General features: G+C 35.5%; 1 protein-coding gene across 1 annotated transcript in view; it reads left to right on the forward strand.

Annotated features, from left to right (window-relative positions):
- VPS50 (VPS50 subunit of EARP/GARPII complex) overlaps positions 1-21,368 on the forward strand; it is a 65,175-nt gene extending 43,807 nt beyond the window's left edge. Inside the window, exons 21-28 of the mRNA XM_048950698.1 lie at positions 1,717-1,838; positions 5,793-5,873; positions 14,529-14,677; positions 15,828-15,924; positions 16,071-16,229; positions 17,169-17,290; positions 17,973-18,162; positions 20,625-21,368. Coding sequence (XP_048806655.1) covers positions 1,717-1,838; positions 5,793-5,873; positions 14,529-14,677; positions 15,828-15,924; positions 16,071-16,229; positions 17,169-17,290; positions 17,973-18,162; positions 20,625-20,744 — 1,040 coding nt within the window. The 3' untranslated portion in view covers positions 20,745-21,368. The remainder of the gene's footprint in view (positions 1-1,716; positions 1,839-5,792; positions 5,874-14,528; positions 14,678-15,827; positions 15,925-16,070; positions 16,230-17,168; positions 17,291-17,972; positions 18,163-20,624) is intronic.
- Positions 21,369-22,087: the final 719 nt, after the last annotated feature.

The following is a 22,087-nucleotide window of genomic DNA, read 5'->3' on the forward strand; positions in this document are numbered from 1 at the left end:
GGAGAAGTAAATTATTTTGGCACCCTCACACAGAATTTTATCAACCTGTCACATCAAAACATGTCTGAAATATGATATTTTGTTAACTGATCTGCTATATCTGACATGCTGGATGAACTGAATTTACATCTTCGTTCAAAAGTGGCTGTCCGTAATAACCCAAAGTTTATTATATATTTTTGTATTATTATATGTATTCTATATATATTATACTTCAATCATCTATATAGTATCTATATTAAAATACAGATACACTGTTGAGATGCAAATGGGGCAAGTAGTATGTCATTTCTGAACTAGCCAGCAGTAAGTCTAGGGTCTCAGAAAAAGAAGTTTTTCTTTAAGTACACTTTTCTTATGACCCTATGGAAAAACATTTCCATGCCCTATGCTAGAAAACAAAATAACTATAATTAAACCAGCAGGGAAAAATTGCTTTCTGAATTCAAATCCTATAATCAGTTTGATTCAACTAAAGCATAAAGGCAGGTCCTGATATTCTTAATTTTTTTTTTTTTCCCTGAAGTCAGATGCACAGCAGCAGAGAGCAGGATGGAAGAGAAGGGATTAATTTTTTCCCTGGATGTCCGTATTTTAGTACATTCAGTAATACGTGCTAAAGTAGAAAATTAATCCAGTGAAATGAAGTAAACAAATAGTGGTTTAGTTTGTCTTCAAGTTCTGCTTGGATTTGCCATACAAAATTTCCATTCCTTTTGATTTGCTTTTGCCAGCAATTGTTGTATTCTGTCATCCTACTCCTTTAGAAACATTTCCAATGTACAGCTGAAAACAATTTGGTTTTCTTGCCTTGTCTTTTTCTGATCTGATCTGATTCCACCGCACTACAGAAATGTCAGTGCTCTTTTGTACAACACAGTCCAAAATTGTAGAGGTAGTTTTTTTTGTTTGTTTTTTTTTTTGTTTTGCTTGTTTATTAGCCTTTGTTTCTATTTTTAAGGGTGTGTCTTTTTGGTGGTTTTTTGAAGGGGAGGGATCCTCTTAGGAGCAGCTCCTCTTAGGAGTCTGGAGCTTATATATTCTTCATCTTCAGAGCTGATAGAGCAGTCATTTAGCAGATTCTTGAAGTGCCTGCAGTGGAAATCTCTCTCCTTGATCAGAGAAAAAAAAAAAAAATTAGGTAGTCCTTTATGGTATATTGTTTCCTTCACTTTTTACAAAAGATAAAAAGGAAGGTTAGCAGGAAATGATAACACGCAGATTTGAAACACATCATTCCTAAACTCCCAGTTTGGGGTATGTCATTTTTATAATGTACTTTCCTATTGCTTGTAAGATGTCTGTATGTGCATATGTAAACACTCACTAGTGTAAACATCTTGAGTGGCTCTGTGTATCATTTGCTACAGAGTACTTACAGGGATCATTAATCTGGGGCTGAATTAATCTGAATGTTGTGGAGGAATGGGAAGGTCTTATGTTTTGAACTTGATACCAAAAGGCTAAAAGAATTGTTCAGGACATTTTGATACAGACTGACAACCTCTTTTGGAGAAGATTTGTGTCATTTTATGTGTCTTAGTCATGATATTTATTTTTAAACCTCCTTATCTCTAAAACATTGCTAAATTGCATTTGATCAATATTCAAGGCTAATTAATACGGTTTGTAAAAGCATTTTTGAGTCTGTGAAGCTCACCACTGTCCTTGTTACACTTGCGCTGAAAAGTCTGATCTTCTGTCTTCATTTTCAAGGGAAGTATATGCAGATGATGAACATTCTCAAGCCTATTGCATTTGATGTCATCCACTTCATGTCCCAGCTCTTCGACTACTATCTGTATGCAGTCTATACATTTTTTGGCCGAAATGATGCGGTACGTAGAAAAGATATTTATTTTGGAGTATCAGAGTATACACAGAATGAGAATACTGAGGAGCAGTCTTTACTTAAAACAGCACCAAATATATGATTCCCCAAAAAATGAGCGTTACCAGAATGGATCTGAATACAGGAGTAAGCTAAGGCTGATTATCTAATTATCTAAATGGCTGTCTGATTATCCAATGCAGTGAGGAGAGTAAGCATAGGAAGCATCATTGTCACTGGGACATGAAACCAATTGCATTTGAATAGGTACTCAGTATTCAAATATTTTGAATGGAGAAGAAAGACAAGTACCTGGAAGTAGTGGCAGAAAGTGGGGAATAAAGGAGCAGTCTGCAGTGGCTTGGAGCCCAGAGAGGTTTAGGTGATTTGTTTGTTCTGTATTTATTTCTCAGACATAGACATGAATAGCTGAAGAGGAGAAGGGTGCCCTGAAGGTTGAGTAGTAACTCAGATTTAAGAGGTTTGAAATAGTTTTTCAGATCTATTACCTCTCTGTCAACCTAATTGGATTAATGAAAATATTTTTGGGCTTTGAGTATTCTTGTAGTTGAAATAAATGCTTGTTGGCAATGTCTGTACGTAACATGGATCTTTCAGCAGAATTGTCTTAAAGCATTTAAAAGCTGCACGTAAAAACAATTTTATCCTCTTTTGGCCCCTGGATTATTTCACAGCATTAATGTAACAGGGTTCCAAATTCATCATCATCTTTTGGCAAATCACAGTGGATTTTCGGACTGTCAAGATATGGTTCTAAATAGTTTTGAGCTGTTTGGCAGGACAAATGCATTTGCAATTTGTATTTAGAAGATGAGTGTTTTTTTTTGTTTGTTTGTTTTGTTTTGTTTTGTTTTTTGTTGGTGATGGTGAGTTTTGTTATGTCTTCTGTTAAACTAGTTGATTTCCATTGGCTTAATCAGCTACTTTGCTATTCACATTGTGTTACATTTGGGTTTTTTGCACCTCCTGTTTTGTGTTTTTAAAGCCTATGCCGAGTTCCTCACTTTCAACTTCTAACAGAGAACAGCCCAGTGCTAGGCAGGTAAATGCTATAGCAGATGAATGGTAAAATTGTATTGCTTTCCTAGTGTGCCTAATTTTTATTTTGACAAATGGTTTTCTATGGGAAACATAACCCTTACCAAGGTTCTACGAATAAGAGAAACCCTCTTGTAATGCTCCTTGAATGTTCTCAGTTCTCACTGTGTTTTAAACCTTTAAAAAAAATAGAGATGGTTGGTGGTATGTGATTTAGACCTAGACCACTGTCAATGTTCCTGTTGTAATTATATATGTGTGTGTGTGTGTGTGTGTGTGTGTGTGTGTGTATATAAATGTGTATATATATATATATATGTAAAATTATATATATATCTAAATGTGTGTGTGTGTGTGTATATATATATATATATATATATATATATATAAAAAATAAATAATGGGATTCTTAGAAATATGTTGGTATTATAACCTCCTTAAGCAATTAAAACACTGTGCCCATGTTATTTGTGTGAGTTAGCACAAGAGTGATCAATTGTATGCAGTTAATTGCCTGTTCAGTGAAAATTAAGGATTGTGTTGACTGCTGTCTGGTCTTGTGTCATTGTCCTTTCCAGAACTCTTTAGAACAATTATCCCATGTCTTCACTGACAAAATTTGCACACTATTGTAATCAGAATTGTTATTTTCAAATTCTTTTTAATTCCTGGGGTACATGTTAAGTCTTTCTTTTTTATCTCAAATTTTGGAAAAACCTAACACAAAATTAAAAGAAAGAACCTTTATTTGATACCTATTCACTAAAGTTGTGATATTGATGAACGTATCACAGAATAGTCTTCCTTAGAGAAAAAAATTTAAGGCGAGTTTTAATTTTTTTGACAACACATGCAAATAAATAAATCTTAATGACCATTTTTACAGAAAACACTTGGATTTTTTTTCTGTAAGATAAGTCACATAGAACTGGTGATGAGTATAAATTCTCTAACGCTAAACTTACAAAGTCATCAGTTTGTGACATTTAAATATCTGCTGTTTTGCATGTATAAATAGCAAAAACTTGAAGTAAAAAACTTTAACTGTAGCAAAACAATTATACTGCTGAGTGGTGTATTCTGTTTGAAGCTGTGAGGTTTTGGCCTTGGGGGGAAAAAAAGTGCAGTAGAACAAGTGTTTTTCTGTTTTTTGTTTTACTTTCTTTTGTTTTCCTTATAAATATAAATGCACTGCTTTGGGCAGTGCCTGATGAATCTGGAGCTCTTGAGTTGTAATGTTTTATGGAAATCTAAATGTGTTTATTCATTCCTTATTATTCATAAAAGTTTCAAGGGTGAAATGTCCAGTTTTTAAAAAAGAAATGTATTATTAAGAAATATTTTATTAAAATACTATTAAAAAATAAAAATTTAAAAAAATTGATAGCTGTGAAAAGTTGGTATCGGAAAAGCAAGAAGAGAAAGGGTTAGTGGCAGACTGTGGTGTGTATTTTGATGGTGCAGAAGAGAATTGCTTAAAGTGAAATATAATGGCTTAAACTTGCAAATATATTTTAAATAGATAATTTTTTTCCTTGCAGTTTTTGTTTTCCTGCTCTTTTTTACTTTGATAGGGAAAATAGCTAGTCTTGAGTTTGCAATCATTGTGGCCATAACTTGAAAAACTGTTACATGATGTTAAGGATGAAATAAAAGATGATTTGGGAAATGAAAAGTGTATTAAAGAGTAAGGGGAAAAAAGCAGATTTTCTTTTTTACCCATGTACCTGCAAAACTGAAGGCAGCTCAGAACTGCTATTTCTACAGTAAAAATGTGAATAAAAATGCACACCAAAAATACCCCACATTTTTATCTGGAACATTTTATCAGACAGGGACATTAGGATACTGATCTGTGTCTCCTGGATCAAATTCTAGATTTCAGCAGAGAATACTTCCAGTGGTAATTCTGCTGCGAGGTAATTTTCACTGAGTGTATGGGGAGATTAGGATGTGTGGACATCTTAAATGAGAAAGTTTAGATGCAGTAAATAGGGACCTCAATTATTCCCTTTTGTATGTAAAATGAGGGATTGGACTTGACTTTCTTCCCTGATTCTGTGCATTGAAAGGGAGTCTAATACCATCGACATAATTGCTCTAAATATTGTTTAGTAAATTGCTTTTTTGGTGTGAATCACATACCAGAACTGTATTCAGATACTTCCAGTTTCTTAAACAGTATTTCTTACTTATCCCATTTCCACTGTCTTTGGTTTGTGTGTTTGTTCTTGTTTCTTTGTAACTGGAAATAGAAGACAAGTAGCTATATTAATTACACATCAGATCAGCCCCTCAGCTGGTATAATTCATTGCATCTATCAGGCAATGAATGTTAATTTATCCCAGTTGAACACCTTCCCTGTAATGCTGCTGAGCCATGAACATGAAGATGGCATATTCATTAGATAAATCTTTATAGACATTAACTAATAACAACTGTTTTATAAAGATCAATGGCTATAATTATACAGTTTCAAGTTAGATATTCAGTAAGGGATTACAAGAAACTTTATAGTCAAGGCTATTTGGCCTGGGTATGGTATTCATGCAAGTCTCACTGGGGACACTGTGATGTGCCTTTTGGGGCTGGTCTCCCAGATGAGGTCATCTTGGGTCCTGTGCCCGTATACAGTGTGTTATAAAGCATGCTGAATGCTCATTGACAGAAATGGTAAGCTGTCATCTTCATGAAATGTGCTCAGGCCATCCTTTACATAAATGTCATGCTAAATGCAGTGACCTTGTTGATCTTCATTTTGTAGAGTTACAGTTATGTATTAAAACTTCAATGTGAATAAATTGTATCCAGTGCTTACAAACTGAAGTTCTGTTGTATTGCCGTAAACCTTAAACTAAGGATTTTTACTTTCCAAACTTAAGTAGAATATATTTCTTCCAGTTTGAATCAACAGGATTGGGCCTCAGTAGTAGCAGATTACGCACCACACTGAACAGAATCCAGGAGAGCCTCATTGATCTAGTAAGTATCTGGATTTGGAGTGTGAAACAGGGGGCTGTGTCAGCAATTCATCAATTGTATTTCATCATCACTTACTGATTTTTCTATTTTTTTCCCCCTATCTTCTCATATTTGATGTAAAGACAAAAACTGTTTCTTGGTATATAGTAATGTAGATATCATTACTGTGTGAAATCATTTGTTCTTGATGCGCACTAGAATTAGTTTAATAGCTTCTACTAGATGTAACAACACAATTACGCATTTAAATCTTAAAATGTTTTATGGTTTATGTAATAAAAGCACAGTGATGTTCCAATATCGTCCTTATTAAATTAAACCTTCTACTAAAAATACACCCAACTGTAGCACGAGAGACAACTCATTTTTTTCAGTGAAAGAACAGCAGAGCAGTAAGCCACTGATAAACAAATTCAGTGTATAAAATCATTAATATGTTAAGTGCTTTGTTATGTCACGTCTGAGTATTGTGGAATGTTACCTGTTGTATTTAATAATTATATCACATCAGTCATTTCATGAGTTATTTTCAGAAAGTGAAAAGTAAATATGGTGCTTATGTCAAAGTGGTAGTAGCTTACTGTTCCTTCACATCACACTACAGCATTACAGTACAGGAGTCTTCAGGTAGGTTTCATAGGTTCAACTGAGGAGCAGTTTATAAAGAAATATAGGTGAGAACTCTGCAAAAATGGAACTGTGCACTTTTTTTTTTTTTTAACCTAAATATTAAACACTTGAAACATTGTGAAGAAATGTATTGAGTGTTGTAAATAGGATGTAATGTAATTAACACTGCAGATAATAGAGGAAGGATTCATTTTAGAAGGCAGAAGTGGGATGCAAATGCTGTACTTTGACTTTCATAGGGATTTGGCACTCCACAGAATTGTACTAAGGTGCTTTTTTGAATTCCTTTGAACATTCAGAACAGTCAAATTCTAAATTGTTCTTTTAGAGAAGCATTTTAAGGGAGTTTGAGTCATTTCTTACAAGGTCAGTAGAGGGAGCATAACATAACTAATAACCTCCATAATGCAGAAAAAAGCTAAAGTCATTTTGATATTTATCTCAAACGCAATGTGTTCAGAAAAGGAAAAGAATAAAATAAAATTAGGAAGATATTGCAGACAAATCAGTTAAGGATTTGTCATTATTGCGGAAAAATGTCAAGAATAATTGAGAATAATAACTGGATTTCTTTTTCGTCATCAGTAACAGTACTGTTACAGATAATGCTAGTGTCCTTTGGGATTAATAGCTGTGTCTGTTAACTTTAAGCCATTTAATTAAATGTATTAATCTTACGAATTTATGAATTTTATGGACTTAGACTGGTCTTACACTGTCAATGGGAATTTATTTTCTGGGTATTTCTGTTACTATAATCACTATATACTATAAGTATATTCTCAGCTAGTTTTTATTCTCATTCTATGCCTGAGGCTTTGTCAGAACTTAATAGAGCTCAAACAAGTTCTCATTAATTTCTCAGTACCAGTGAAGGTAGAACTCTACTGTCTGTCTTAAGACTATTCAGAAGTTTAGACTGGGTTGTTCCGTGAGGAAAGAGGATGATACAACTTTCAGAAGTTTGTTTGATATGTTCTGAATTTCGTACGTACATTTGAACTCCTCAGTCAGCCCTTCCTTCAGCAAGTGAAAGGTAGCTTCAGTACATTTCTTCTACACAACAACTTCAGAGATAATAATTCTAATTCTCCAGAAATAGAAGTCTACAGGTAGCAGGATGTATTAAAAGAAAGAGAGAAGAGTGATTCACAGTGTGAAGGTGCAGCTTTCATTTGTCCAAACACATTGAAATAAACATGTTTTGAACAGCTTATGTCTCCTCACTGCCAGTTCCCCAAGTGGGAGGCATGGGGAGATCTATACACATTCCATCCTTGTGCTTGTCATTCCTACCAGGACTGTGTTTTTGTGATAGTAATGATGCTTATTAATCATATCAATTCATGGCGACCAGTAAGCACCCAAGTAAATATTTGGCATTGATCAGACAGTGATCTGCAGTAATTGGTGATTTGGAAGGGAAACTTTTGTTTACGATGCCTTGCTTTATATATTTCTAAGCAACTTCTTTGCTTAGTCACGGTACTGCCATTACCTAGACACTGTTTATTAATGTCCTGTTCATGCAAATAGCTGCCTTAGACAATACTGCTGCTTTCGACAGTGATGTATTTGGAGCAGATGAACAGAATATCCATAAATATTTCATTGCAAACTGGTTTCCTCATTTAAAACTGAGATTTAGAATGAAGTTTGTTAGTTAACATGCCTTACAGAAGTAGAAAAATAAATCACTGCAGTAAAGTGTATAAGCATTTAAAGGCAATATGTAGAACAGCAGATGGAAAAAATTGCTTGTATAGAGAAGTATTGTTTAATGTATTTTAGATTTTGTCTTTGCTTTTGGGGTCTTTTCCAATAAAGTGTATCTTCTGGTGATGACAGTAGGTTAGAGACTGATGGTGCAGAGATGAAAAATTTAGGTTCTCAGCTGCACAAATACAATAAGGAATATTGCAGGGAACGTTTTTCTTTCTGCACACCTGACTTTCCAACCCATCTTGCAAAGATATTTTGTGCTTTTTTTTTCTTTAAATAGATTTATACAACATATGTAATGACAGTTTATGGTGTTGTGTGAAGTGCTTGTCAAGAGAAGAAAATTCTATCTGTAAAAAAGAAAGTCTTGACGTGACAGACACTTCAAAAATATGATAGGACGTTGCAGCTGCTTTGCTTCCTCACATTATTCATTCAGAGCTCTCCACACTTGTTTGTTTGTTCAGCAGAATTACCCAACTTGACTGGAATAATCTACTGAAAATGAAAGTTTTCTGGCTTATTTGTTCTTATTTGTTTGAATAAATTTTCTGGTTCTTGGCAACTGTTGTGCCCCTCTCTTTGGGCAGTCACTGTGCCGTCTCACATCAGTCACTGGTAGACTTTTTTTTGCTGGACAGCAAAAGCTTGGGCTGATTTCTAGTCCCAGAGGAATGCCAGTCAGAGCTGAGCACCTCAGAACCAGCAGCAGCTCTTAATGAAACTGTCTTTGGATTTAAAAAAATGTTGCAATAAAAAAGTGTGTGATCAAATCAGCTTGACTTACTTTGTTTAGATAGATGCTGAGATTCCCAAGAATGTGGCAGTGGAAGTGCCTTCTTGTGGAGGCTTACCTGTAGTGTATTTTTTTAAGCATTTTACCATTCATTTTCTCAGCACACAGTGATTCCTGACACAAAAGTTTTTGCATTAAGCTAAACAAGGCACTAAGCTTGATGATTTCTGGTAGTTTTTTATGCAAAAAGTCTGCCATTTATTTTGGAACACTAAGAAATAATTGAAATGCAAAGGTCCTGTAAGTTTCTACCCAACGTTTTTTGAAGTCTGTTACTGAAATCAGTGAGACTGGCTCAGCTGAGGTGTGGGAAATCTTTGTTTTGTGACAAGGATGGTGAAGGAGCAGTACTGTGGGACTAGGTTAGTGCTGCCAGTGCAATTGGAAACTTCAGGCATACCGTGAGGCAACGCTGGTGAACTCAACTCTGGGGCCAGTGAAAAGTACATGCATTGTAAGGTTGCTTGCATGGCACTTCATAATGCTGTAAATTTCCTGCAGAGGATTATAAATAAATAGAAAATTAATAGAATAGATTCCCAAGAGAGTATGTTTCATTTTTAATGGTCTTCTCTTTCAAGGCATATTGAATGGTGTTTACCATGGCAGCTACACCTTTTTCATTTGCTTTAGTTTCCCTATGGCTGAGACAAGATTACCAACTTTGTAAGCTTTATGCCCCTGAGCAAGAAAATAACAATCTTTTAACATGAAAAGTAGTAGGAGTATTAAAAAGTATCATGGAATGGTTTCAAGCTATGGCAGGGGAGATTCAGGCTGGACATTAGGAAGTATTACTTTTCAGAAAGGGTGGTCAGGCACTGGAATGGACTGCCCAGGGAGGTGGTGGAGTCACCGAGCCTGGGGGTGTTCAAGGAAAGGCTGGATGTTGTGTTGATGGACATGGTTTAGTAGGAGCTATTGGGAATAGGTGAACGGTTGGACTGGATGATCTTGAAGGTCTTTTCCAACCTTGGTGATTCTATGATTTTTAAACCTTACCATATTAAGACATATTCAAATAGCACTGTTATCTTTGAATGCAGTGTGCTTTTACAATTGGCACTGCCAGTCATTTTCATCATCAGGTTTCAAGAACTATTAGAATTAAGATTAGCAGGGTGTGTGTGTGTGTGTGTGTGTGTGTGTGTGTGTGTGTGTGTGTGTTGTGTGTAAACTACGTGTTGATTTCTGTACATCTGCTCTAATCAGAAATCTTTTTATATTAAGTGTTTACTTTGAGGTGAGCTATTTTTAAACAGCTTTTGCATGCAGTAAGGACTTATGTTTGGTAAATATTTATTGGGTTGTATTATATGATCATAATGTTACTGAAACTATCAATTACAATTCTCTAAATGCAGAGCTAGTGGAGTAATCCTGCAAGGTTAATGGTGTTTTAGGAAAATGTTTGAGATCACTCTGCTTTTTCTTTGCTAACGGTGCACATCCAGTTTAAGTGTGTCCATGTGTCAGAGGCACATGATGTACCTGTTACCTATTAGAATGTTTTCTAATATTCTAATTTTTGCCATGCCTTTCAAATTCCACTTAATACTTATTACTAACTTCAGGATTTCTTCCATAAGGTTTAAAAATATTGCCATTTTCTCGTAGCAGAATCAAAACTAAAATTGTTCCTATTGTGTGTGTATATGAATTTAAAACTTAATTGTAAAGCTAAAGTTCTATACTAAAAGTATGAGGTAAAGAGAATTTCAGTTTTGAAAGATTATCACTTACTAATTTTTGCTGCTGTTATCAACCCTTTCAAAGAGCTGATTCCCCTCCTGTTTGTAGGTGCCCTTTAGGTACTGAAAGGCTGCAATGAGGTCACCCCGCAGCCTTCTTTTCTCTAGGCTGAACAAACCCAGCTCCCTCAGCCTGTCTTAGTAGGGGAGGTGCTCCAGTCCCCTGATCATCTTCATGGCCCTCCTCTGGACCCTCTCCAACAGCTCCCGGTCTTTCGTGTACTGGGGGCTCCAGACCTGGACACACTACTCCAGATGGGGCCTCACAAGAGCAGAGTAGAGAGGGACAATCACCTCCCTGTCCCTGCTGCCACCCCTCTTCTGATGGAGCCCAGGATACCATTTGCTTTCCGAGCCTCAAGGGCACACTGCTGGCTCATGTTAAGTTTTTCATCTGTCAAGACCCCGGGTCCTTCTCTGCAGGGCTGCTCTCAAAGACTGCTCCTTTCAGTCTGTGTGGATGCCTGGGATTCCTCTGGCCCAAGTGCAAAACTCTACACTTTGCCATGTTGAACTTCATGAGGTTCACCCGGGCCCACATTTCCAGCCTGTTGAGGTTCCTCTGCATGGCATCCCTTCTTTCCACTGTGTCAGCCACACCACTCAGCTTGGTGCCGTCACTGATGTCACTGATGTTAAAGAGCACCAGTCCCAAGACAGACTCCTGGGGGATGCTGCTCGTTACTGGCCTCCACCTGGACATAGAGCCACTGATGACCACCCTCTGTCTGCGGCCTTTCAACCAGTTTCATATCCATCGAGTGGTCCATCCATGAAATCCACATTCCTCCAATTTGGAGATAATGATGTGGTGGGGGACCATGTCAAAGGCCTTGCTCAAGTCCAGATAAATGACGTCAGTCCTCTATTGATTGGTGCAGCTTTTCCCCCTTCCAGTTTTACTGGAGGTTTCCTATTTTCTATAAGTAGTCAAAAGTAACCCTAAGAATAGAAGTGTGCCTTGCAGATTTTCTTACATTACTGGAAGGGTTAACTGTAACAAGTCCAGTCTATTGCAAAACAACTGATTTCTTTAAATAGTTTGTAGTATTTTTTTCTTGTTCCAGACTGAATGTACGCCTCTGTTGCTGCTCTCAGTCATGTCATCATTGCTTTTTACTGTTAGCACGCTTCTGCATCTATTTTAGAACAAGGAGAAAGAAATACTGATAGTTTGTCTGGCCAGTATATCTGAAGCAGAGTTTGACTCCATGGTTAAACACAGACATGCCTGTCTTGTATGCATTTTGTGTCTTCAGATGCTTTCTGTGTTAAATAAATAACGTAAGATGTTTATGGGATTGGGCAGATAAAGGAAAAAATTGGTTAATATGTGATATATGTGATATTAACAGTACTGAAATAATGGGTAACTTTGAATTGAGATAAATACAAAATGGAGCCTCTAATATTTGATGTTAATATATTTTGTAGTTAGTCTTTGAAAAAAAAAAAAACACAAAAACTATGAAGATGTAATTGACAGGCCTGTGTTGTCAAAATGGTTTTGTTTTTCTTGTTTAAACAGCAAAGTAATCATTTTATTATTCATAATGATATTCAAAGTGCTACAGGGCAATCTTCCAGAGTTTCTTCAAATCTTTACCACTGCTATTCTTTCTCTAACCCTGTCCCTCAGGGTCTCTCCTAAGATTAGAGAATTGATTGGTGGGCTCTGTTTTTGGTTTTGTTTTTTTTTTTTTTATCATATGTAAATATTTCAAAGCTTTTCTTTGTTGTGTTTTTGAAGATGATATGAAAGGAAAAGTTAGAAGACAGATAAAGAGTGGATTTTGTTAGTTAATTAATTGTGGCTTTGGCTCAGTTAATATGAAAAATTAACTGTTATGCCTAGATCTTTAAATAGTATTGCCAGTTTTCACTGTGGGTGTGCTAGGCAGGTATCTTCAGAGCTTTAGCATGAACTTTAGCAAATATCCAGACTTCTCAACTTGTTTATTCATTCTGATAGACTTAGCATAATGGTAGTTTCACTGTGTTATGAAATGTCTGGTAAGTATAATTGCAAAGTTATCTGGTTGAATGTGAACACAGAACAGAGTAATAAGAATTCATTTTCAAAGAGCTCGGTGATGTAGCTAGGCTTTTTAATCATTGCTGCACTGGTAACATCTGATCTTCTTTTTGAAGTTTTGCCTTCTGCTCATTGACCTTCTTCAGCTAGATCTTCTAGTGCTACAAATGACTCAATGATGGTATTGCTCGGTCAGTAGTGTGGTCTTGTTCAGGATTTCTGTGGAGGATTACTCATGGCTCCCTGCTTTGCCCACTTTCCACTTCTGTTGTTTATTGCATTATTTTACCAGTTTCTAGATACTTTCTTCATACTTAACAGCCAGAATTCTGCTGTCCAAATCTGTCTATATTTGGTTTCATCTGCTGTAGTAAGTGTTGCATGTGGTACCTTCTCTTTTTTCTTTTCAAGATCTACTGTGCATATTCTTCCTTGTCTAAATCCTGATATTTAAAGTGTGTTAGATCATGACTTAGTTTAGTCAGTATTTCTGATGCTTGCTCTTACCCCTTTCTTCTTAGGAAAAAAAGAATGCCTCTCCTCTCAATTGTTCTCTTCTGTGAACCTAAAAGAATCCCCTCTTGGTTGCTATAGTCAGCTTGAATCGGTTTTTCCTCCCACTACTCTTGTTCCTTTAGTTATTTCAGTGCAGCTTTTTCACTGTTTATTTCCATCTCCAGTCAAAAAAACCCTGCACAGCTGCTTTATGTATTATCGTGTTTTTGGCATCATCCTTGTAAGTTCTACAGCAGTGTCAGAATTATGCTATTATGTTTTTGGAGTCTAGCCATAAATGTAATTGTTTAAGCAGTTTTGTTGTCATATTGATTGTGTTCTTACCATTCTTTGCAACAGATATGTTTCATACCTAATCTTGCTTCTGAATAAACTATTTTTACTGCTACTTTGGCACTGTTTTATTGCCCAAATTTATTTTCGTTCTGTATGTCCAGGCTGATGGCTGCTTGTAGTACCTATTTGGCAACAAAATTCCTATGCTAGAATCACAGAATAAGAAATGAGTTGAGAAGTTAGTATTGTATCTTCTATCTTCTTTGCCTGATTTGAATTCTGGCTACTTTTATTTTGTAGCGTTTCTCATGTGTTATAGCATGTGTGTAAGCAATAAGCATGATATGAATAATTAATGTAGAGCTAGAACTGCTTTGGTTTTCATCTTCTGGTCTGGTTTTGACAAATAAACATCAGGGAGTGACCATCTGTGTGTCCATTTCTGCAGTGGCTTAGATGACTATGGTAGCTCTGAAAAATTCTTCATCCTGTGTTCCCTCTTCTATCTATCTGCTACGTAAACACCTGAATCTAGAGGTGTGGGTTTTTTTATCCTGTGCTGTGAATATTTCCAAGCTCTCTACAACGGAGCTGTATATAGGATAGAAGTTGTCCTGGAATGATAACTTAATGTTTAAAAAACATTTTGTTTTGTATTTTTTGGTTTGTATTTTATCTAAGCTATTCCCAGCTCACAGAAGCAGAAAAGCTCACACATGAATAACATTATTTTGATTTATCTCCTTATTTGGTTGTTGTCAGGTTAAAGAAACTATATCTAAGAGTGAAAAGTTGGTCTTTCAGTAGGCAATTGGTCTAAAGGCTCTATGGGTGTTAAGGTGCGATAAGAAATTTGCTCTGTTTCTTTTTTTCTGAGGTAGATAATGATCTACACAATGCGAACTTACATGTTTGTCAATTGTGTTTAGGAGGTCTCCGCTGATCCCACAGGAACTCTCACAGCTGCTGAAGAGAGAAAGGAGAAGGTGCCAAGCCCACATCTCAGTCATCTAGTTGTTTTGACTTCTGGCAATTCACTCTATGGTTTGGCAGAGAGAGTGGTAGCCACGGAATCCTTGTAGGTTATTTACTGTACACCATTTTTTGAGATCAATGGAATTTTTAAGGAGTTGTGATTACAATCCAAAACCTTTTTAAAGAGGTCAAAAAATTTCTAGCCTTTAATGTGATTTTAAAAATGAGAAAGAGAGGTAATTTTTAATTAACAGTAGTAGGACATGACTGTTTGGTTTAACCACTTGCAAGCATAAACAATAAAACTTTCCTGCAGCTCCACCAGTAATTTGTGACATCACAAAGCCAAGTCTAACAAAAAAAAGAGTTTAATTTAAAGAGCTCAATGGGAGTTTTTAATCTGTATGTGTGTGTGTGTGTGTCTATATATACACATATATATAATATTTTATTTTTACATATCTATTTATATATTTCTATTAAAATACACATATATTATTTTACATATTTAAACCAGTATTCAGATGCTGATAGCTGAGTCCCAGAACTGCTTAGTATGTATTGACTTGGCTGCATTCATGATGTTTTTGGCACCAGGTGGAAGTTTACCTGTGAAGAAGAGATGATAACAAGAGAGTAATGAAAAACTCTTACAAATTTTTTTTTCAGTTGGTCATCAGAATAGTAGTAGAGTCATATGGGATTTCATTTTGTTTTCCACACAAGAGGACATTATTAAAGATTAATAATTCATTTTAAAATGTGTTTACAGAAGAGAATTAAAAGATTATTAAGTGATTATTAAAAAAAAAATCATACCTGTAACAAAGAATTTGATCTCATGTTGTGTTTTTAAAAGTTTACTAGCAAACATTTAATCAGTAGTGTTGCTTTTGAATTCTGACGCGATTTCTTTTAGTGTATACTGGCTTGCCACGAAGAAATTGTGGGACAGTTGTCCACTGGCTTTACTAGGCTTTGGATCTGAATTTTGCAGTATATCCTGATTAAAACAGAAAATTGAGTTCTGGCTATTCAAACCTTTTTATTTATTTTGTTCACAATCACATTTTCAAATCTTCATAATTGAGTATGCATGTTGATATGCTGGCCAAAAAATGATACAGTTCTTATCAGTATTAAATTTACCAAGGTTACATACCATTGTTGCCCAATAAATGTAGATAAAGAGAAGTATAGAGGCATTCCAAATGTTTAATTTAGTTCATGGAGAATTTTCTTTATTTTCAAAGAGTATTTCTGGCCGAGCAGTTTGAGTGTCTTCAGCCCCACCTTGATGCAGTGATGCCAGCTGCAAAGAAGCCTTTTCTTCAGCAGTTCTATTCTCAGGTCAGAATTGTGTAATTCAGAGCTAATTTTTTTATGCAGTATTTGAAACTTGTACTATATGATGGAAATATTTTAAACCATAGTTTTGTATTGCTCTTACTAGCCTGAAATTTTCTGAATTGAATTTTCTTTTTATTCTATTTCAGACTGTGTCAACTGCCAATGAGCTACGCAAACCAGTTTATTGGATTGTTGCTGCTAAAGCTATTGATTATGAACAGATGCTGCTTCTCATGGCTAATGTAAAATGGGATGTAAAGGAAATCATGTCACAACACAATATATACGTAGACTCTCTTTTAAAGGTGAATAGTTTAGGAGAAACAGTGTGCTAGAGTACATATAAGCATTAAACTACTGCATACATCACTAAAACTGTTAAGGCAGCATGATTACAGCAATATAACATCCTGAAAAATATTAAGTTGTCATAAGGAGATCTGTCCAAAATTTTCATTGTTCTTGCTGCTAGCAGAAATAAGTACAGAGTCTTTACTGGAGTGACTATGTGCTAAAGCACAGCATTGTGGTACTCTGCTTCCTCTTGCTCAATTCCTCTTTCAGAAAATTTGTGTTCAATACCAGTTATTTGGTCAGAAACTTGCTTAAAATGGTCACTGAAATCACCAACTTAGTGGTTATTCTCTTGTTTGTTTGCTAGGAAAAACAAACAACCACAAAACTATGAGATTCTAGCATTGGAATGAAAGCACTTGGTTGGACAAGTGTGGCCTTCATAGTCTGCAGTACAAACTCTGATGGTTACACAAAGTTCATTGTCAAGGTCTCCTTTGTGTTTGAGTTATTTGATATCTTCTTAAAAGTGATAGAAGCATTAGTTCCTGGCAGCCGACTTCAATTTGCATTGCAGTGTACTGCTGAACTGTTTGATTTGGTTTGTTTTTTAGAGGGTGCTTTCAGCTCTTACTGAAGCACCTGGGAATTTTTTGATGCAAAAGGCTGAAGAATGAAAACCGATTGCAATATTTTTGAGGTTTTCCCTGAAGGCTGATGGGGCAGGTTTTTAGATGGATAAAAGCTTATCTCTGGATTTTCTTCAGTGTCTGTATATTGGCTTTCCAAAAGTTAAAGATGAGTTTAGAGAGTGAGGCAATGAGAACATTTTTTTTCCTGTTTTAGTGTGTGTATGTGGTTCATTTTTTCCTTATTTATTTATTGCTAGGCATTTGTAGAGTATGATGTTTTAAATGCTAATGGAATTATGATCTTATGTGTTTTATCAGGAATTTGAAGAATTTAACAGAAGGTTGAATGAGGTATCTAAGAGAGTCCGTATTCCACTAATAGTCTCAAATATACTTTGGGAGCACTGCATGCGCTTGGCCAATAGAACTCTTGTGGAAGGGTAAGTAGCTCATGAAAGTCTTGGTCTTGAGTAAGTATGTCTGTAATGATAATGCTTATGTCATGGTATTAAAGTTTCTAATTTTTGTAGTGCATTGGTAAGCTGTTGAGTTTTTGAGGATAGAGTGTAATTGTCAACATCTCAATGAGATGCTGGTATTTATCTTTTCCAGGAAGTAAGACAATTGCTAGGAACAGAAGTTGTTAACTTTAGCAGTTACTTTAGGGTAGCCGTGGGGCAGAAGTTTTCTAACTTCATTGGGAGCAAAGAGGAGTCCTAATTGACTTGTCTAAATACAAACTGAAATACTTAGCCAGCAGCTTAGCTTAGCTTAGCTTATTCCTAACTTGCCACCAGTTTCCCAGTCTTTTTACAGTTGGTGTTGTAGTCTTTTCGTTCACTACTTGTCTGTGCTGTCATCTTCTGCATCATAGAGTATGTTCTGTATTCCACTCTTTTTACTCAATATTTCCATATTTTTTTCTGTGTACGTGGGGTCCTTAATTACAGGAGAGTATGGAAGAATGAGATGGGGAAAAAGTGCAACAGGTAGACACAGGGTAAACAATTATATTGCTCCTTGGGGTTTGAAGGACTAAATTAAACAACTTTGAGAAGTAAGATTCATATTTATTTATTTATTTATATTTATTGTTAGTTTCTACTGTGTTTCTTTTTTCAGTTATGCTAATGTGAAGAAATGCAGCAATGAAGGACGTGCCTTGATGCAACTGGACTTTCAACAATTCTTAATGAAACTAGAAAAGCTAACAGACATTAGGCCTATTCCAGATAAAGAATTTGTGGAGACCTACATTAAAGCCTACTACTTAACAGAAAATGACATGGAGCGCTGGATAAAGGAACACAGGGTAAGAGTTAAATTTTAAATTTTTTGCTGTCTTTTAGGAGGATTCCCAAGAATGGTGGAATTATGTTAACAACTCTTAATGATTAATTCTGTGTGCTAAAAATGATCATACTCATATGTGTATTTATTTGTTATAATCAAATCATATGGTGTGCAGTATAAACATATATATGTGTGTAGATATGTGTTTATTATCATATGAAAGTACCTTGATTTAGAAGGAATAATTTTGACAAAAGGAAAATCTAGATTTATTTACCTTTTCTACAAATTGCCATTCCATATTTCTTAAGATGATAGAAATCATCTCAGGAAGATGTGCTATGAATGGTAGTTTCTGGCTTTAGCAAAGGTAGGCCATCCGATACTCCTTACACAAGAAATTCCATGTAGGAATTACTGCTAATCTACCTGGTATTCTGAGATGGGTTGAAGCCAAAGAAAACTTTTTTCTACTCCTTAAGCAGCACCTCTGGTTCAATACAGGCAAAAGAAGCAGATGGATCCCAGGCATCTGAGTTCTATATACTCTGTAAAATCTGTTTCATAGTCTCAGCAATGACCCAGACTTTCGTGTAAATCAATTCTGAGATTAGAACAGCAGTGAGGGAAAAGAAATGCGTGTGTTGGTATGTACATCTGAGAAAAATATTGATTTGATAGTCTTTGTTGTTGGGAAAATTATGTGCTGAAAATAAATTTTAGATCTGACAGATCATAGCTATGCAGTGCTGTAGGGAGCATCTGCCCAATCTACTACCAGTACTGCATTACAGGCCACTGTTGCACTGGAGGGGGGTGGAGAGGCTCAGTAGCCCAATAAATGTTCTGTTTTTTTACTGTGGTGTTTTTTTTGTTTGGTTGCTTTTTTTAACTATGAGAATGTAAGATTTCTTCAGAATGCACCTATCTGTTATTTTCAGACATTGGTTTTGATTCTGAAGATACTTTTGTTGTAGGTAGTTGATCATTTACAATTTTGAGAGTTAATTGAAGTCATTTATCAACCTGTTCTTCAGACGCTATCCCTGTAAAAGTTGCTCTTTTATGCAATTGAATTAACAAGGCAAAATCACCAGGGAGTAGGCATAATCCCTTTTTGGTTTGAACTCTATGTGAGTGTATGTATTATGGTTGGAAATTATTGGTGCATTATAGATGAAGATAGTACGATGTGATTTGAGTAGGAAGTTTTCATAAGGTAATCAAGAATCTTACCATAACTGCACCCTACTGTATCAAGAAGTTTGCCACTTGGGCTGTTCTGGTTGATTACTGTAGTTCTGATACCAGGACATTTTTTAATGTGTATGAGTGGGATGAGCATAGGTACACCAAATGCTTCTAGGAATGGGTCTAAGAAAATGATCCGATGTATTTGGGCCAAATTTCCTCTGGTTAACTTCCGTCCTTTAGTAAAGCTGAGAATACTTGTTTTCTGTCCAGAATATACCAAAGTGAATAAACTCATCATCAAGAAGCACAATTTGAAATTAGGCCTTTAGAAGTGGGCAACTTAAACAAAGTTGTAAGGCAGAATACATAATAGTCATTGCTTTTTCTTTCTTTGACAAATAAAACTGAATCAGGATCAACTTTGCTATCTGAGATAAGACTTCATTTGTGTTTTCAAAGCATTTGGCATGCTTTCAGAGCAGCATAACCTAATAATTATAAGACTATAAGCAATTGTCATGCTGTTAGAGCTGGTCCACTGTCAAAATAAGAAGTCTTTTAAAATGGAGCACTGGGAAATCTGTATTTTGGAATTATTTTAAACCCAGCTAGAAAGGGATGAAAAACATTGTTCTGAAATAGTTTTCCCTGTTATACCTGGAGCTGTGAGAGAGACTGTGAGCTGTGTTTGGTGATCTACATGGAAAAACTAGTTTAAATCTTTGAAAATGCTAGGAGTGAAGGTAGTAGTGGTGAATGTGGGTTTTGACAGGTGTTAAGAATTCTTGTAATATTTTGTGTCATTCTTTCCTCCTTTGTCATTTACTGAAGTTAACGTTGCTTGAAGGCCCTGTAGACAGAACTATTTAAAAGCTTATCAGAAATATGATGCCAAAATAAAAAAAAGATCAAGTTTTGTCACAGTTGTTAGGAAAATGTGGTGCTTAAAACTTATTTCATTTGCATGTGTATCTCTCACCACACCTCCAAAAGAATGGAAAATGCATTATAAATTGATTTAGATATGTAGCTATTACTTTGTGAACTCAATCCAATACTACTAAAATTGTAGGCATTTTCCATTATATTCTGCCAGGCAGCAAAATACAGTTTTGTACTTCTCTCTCTCCAGACCTGACTTAACTAATGCTTTGAGTCTCTCCTGTTTCCTGATTGCTGCTATCATTTGAAAGGCCCACAGAGTGTGCATATCTGGTTTTTAGTTTTCAGTCTTTGTCCACTGTTCTTATTCTGTTTGCCATAACATAATCTGCTTTTATTTGCCAGGAATATTCCACTAAGCACCTGACAAATCTGGTGAATGTTTGTCTGGGGTCTCACATCAACAAGAAGGCAAGACAGAAGCTGCTAGCTGCTATTGATGACATAGATAGGCCTAAAAGATAACTGGAGAGAGTTACTTTCTGTTTACTCTTGTACCTTTTTCTGTTCACGTGAAGCATGCAGACGAATGACAAATGGACTAACGACAACATTGTCTTAAAAACCATTGTGCATGACTTTTCTTATCAGCATTGGAGACACTCTGAATTGGCATAATGTTCTAAAATACTACTTTTTTAACCTGTAAGAATCCTTTTCTTATGTATTTTTCTGTTTTTTGTTATTTGCCCTTAGTAAAGGGCCGCTCTTTGTGTATCATTGGTGAAGTGTATATTTTGAAAAACTGTATACTGTAAGTAAAACCAAAATCAGAGAGAAACACATAGGCTTAATATATAGTTGATGCTCTTTTTTAAAAGGGCTATTTGAAAATATGACGTTTTCCTCACTGCTTTTCCCCTCAGAACTTGTGCTTTATTATGGACCAGTGTAAAATGAAAGAAAATGTACATCTTTGAACAACATATCTTGCATGTGGATTAAGAGTATAGATCAATTAAAAATTCTCATGTTGATGTATTTCATCTTTATATGTATTTAAAAATGTTTATTTCAGAATTAATATAGTCATATCAAAATTATTGACTTCAGATCAGTCGAGGTAATAAATACTGTACACTAAAACGAGTTATTTGTGGGACTTTTTTTTACCTCATTTAGCAATGCAAAATGACATGTGTTATAAAAATAAGTGTTGCTACTCTCATGTCACTTCTCTTTTGTACCCATGCCACTCTTTCCTGTTTCCAAAGCAGTAATGTCAGAGAATAATGGAATTTTTTTTGGCTGAATTTTTGGATGGATAATCTTAGTATTTTCTGCTCTGCTATAGACTCCTAGAATGATCCTGAGCATGTCAAAATCCCCTGGCTGGGTATTTGTCCTAGAAATTGATTTGTCAGAGCATCATTGACCACTGAGGCTTTCAAATTTGCCTTCAGCAGAAGAACCTGTGTTCTGAATACATTTCTACTTTCCTTGCAATGCTCCTTGTAGATGAGTTGCTTGGGGACTGCTCAAACTGTCATAGCAAAACAGGAAAATTCTCAAGGTGATCTGAATTAACTTAAATAAAGGCTTTAATATTCATTAAGATTTTTCTTATACTCTCATGCTCTGTTCCAAGTCTTTGCTTTTCAGTATATAATGTTTTAAATATTAAAAAATTATTTTGTAATAAACATTTTTCTAATCTGAGGCCCTTTAAAAGGCAATATGCTAGCAATGAGCTAACAGATAAAATAATTTACGTAGGATACAATCCACTAATGTAAATGACATGATAAAACTCTCATTTTCAATACTTCCCATTGCACTGTTTAATTAAAACACAAGAGAATCAGCAC

This window comes from Lagopus muta, chromosome 7 (assembly GCF_023343835.1).
Source record: "Lagopus muta isolate bLagMut1 chromosome 7, bLagMut1 primary, whole genome shotgun sequence".
NCBI lineage: Eukaryota > Metazoa > Chordata > Aves > Galliformes > Phasianidae > Lagopus > Lagopus muta.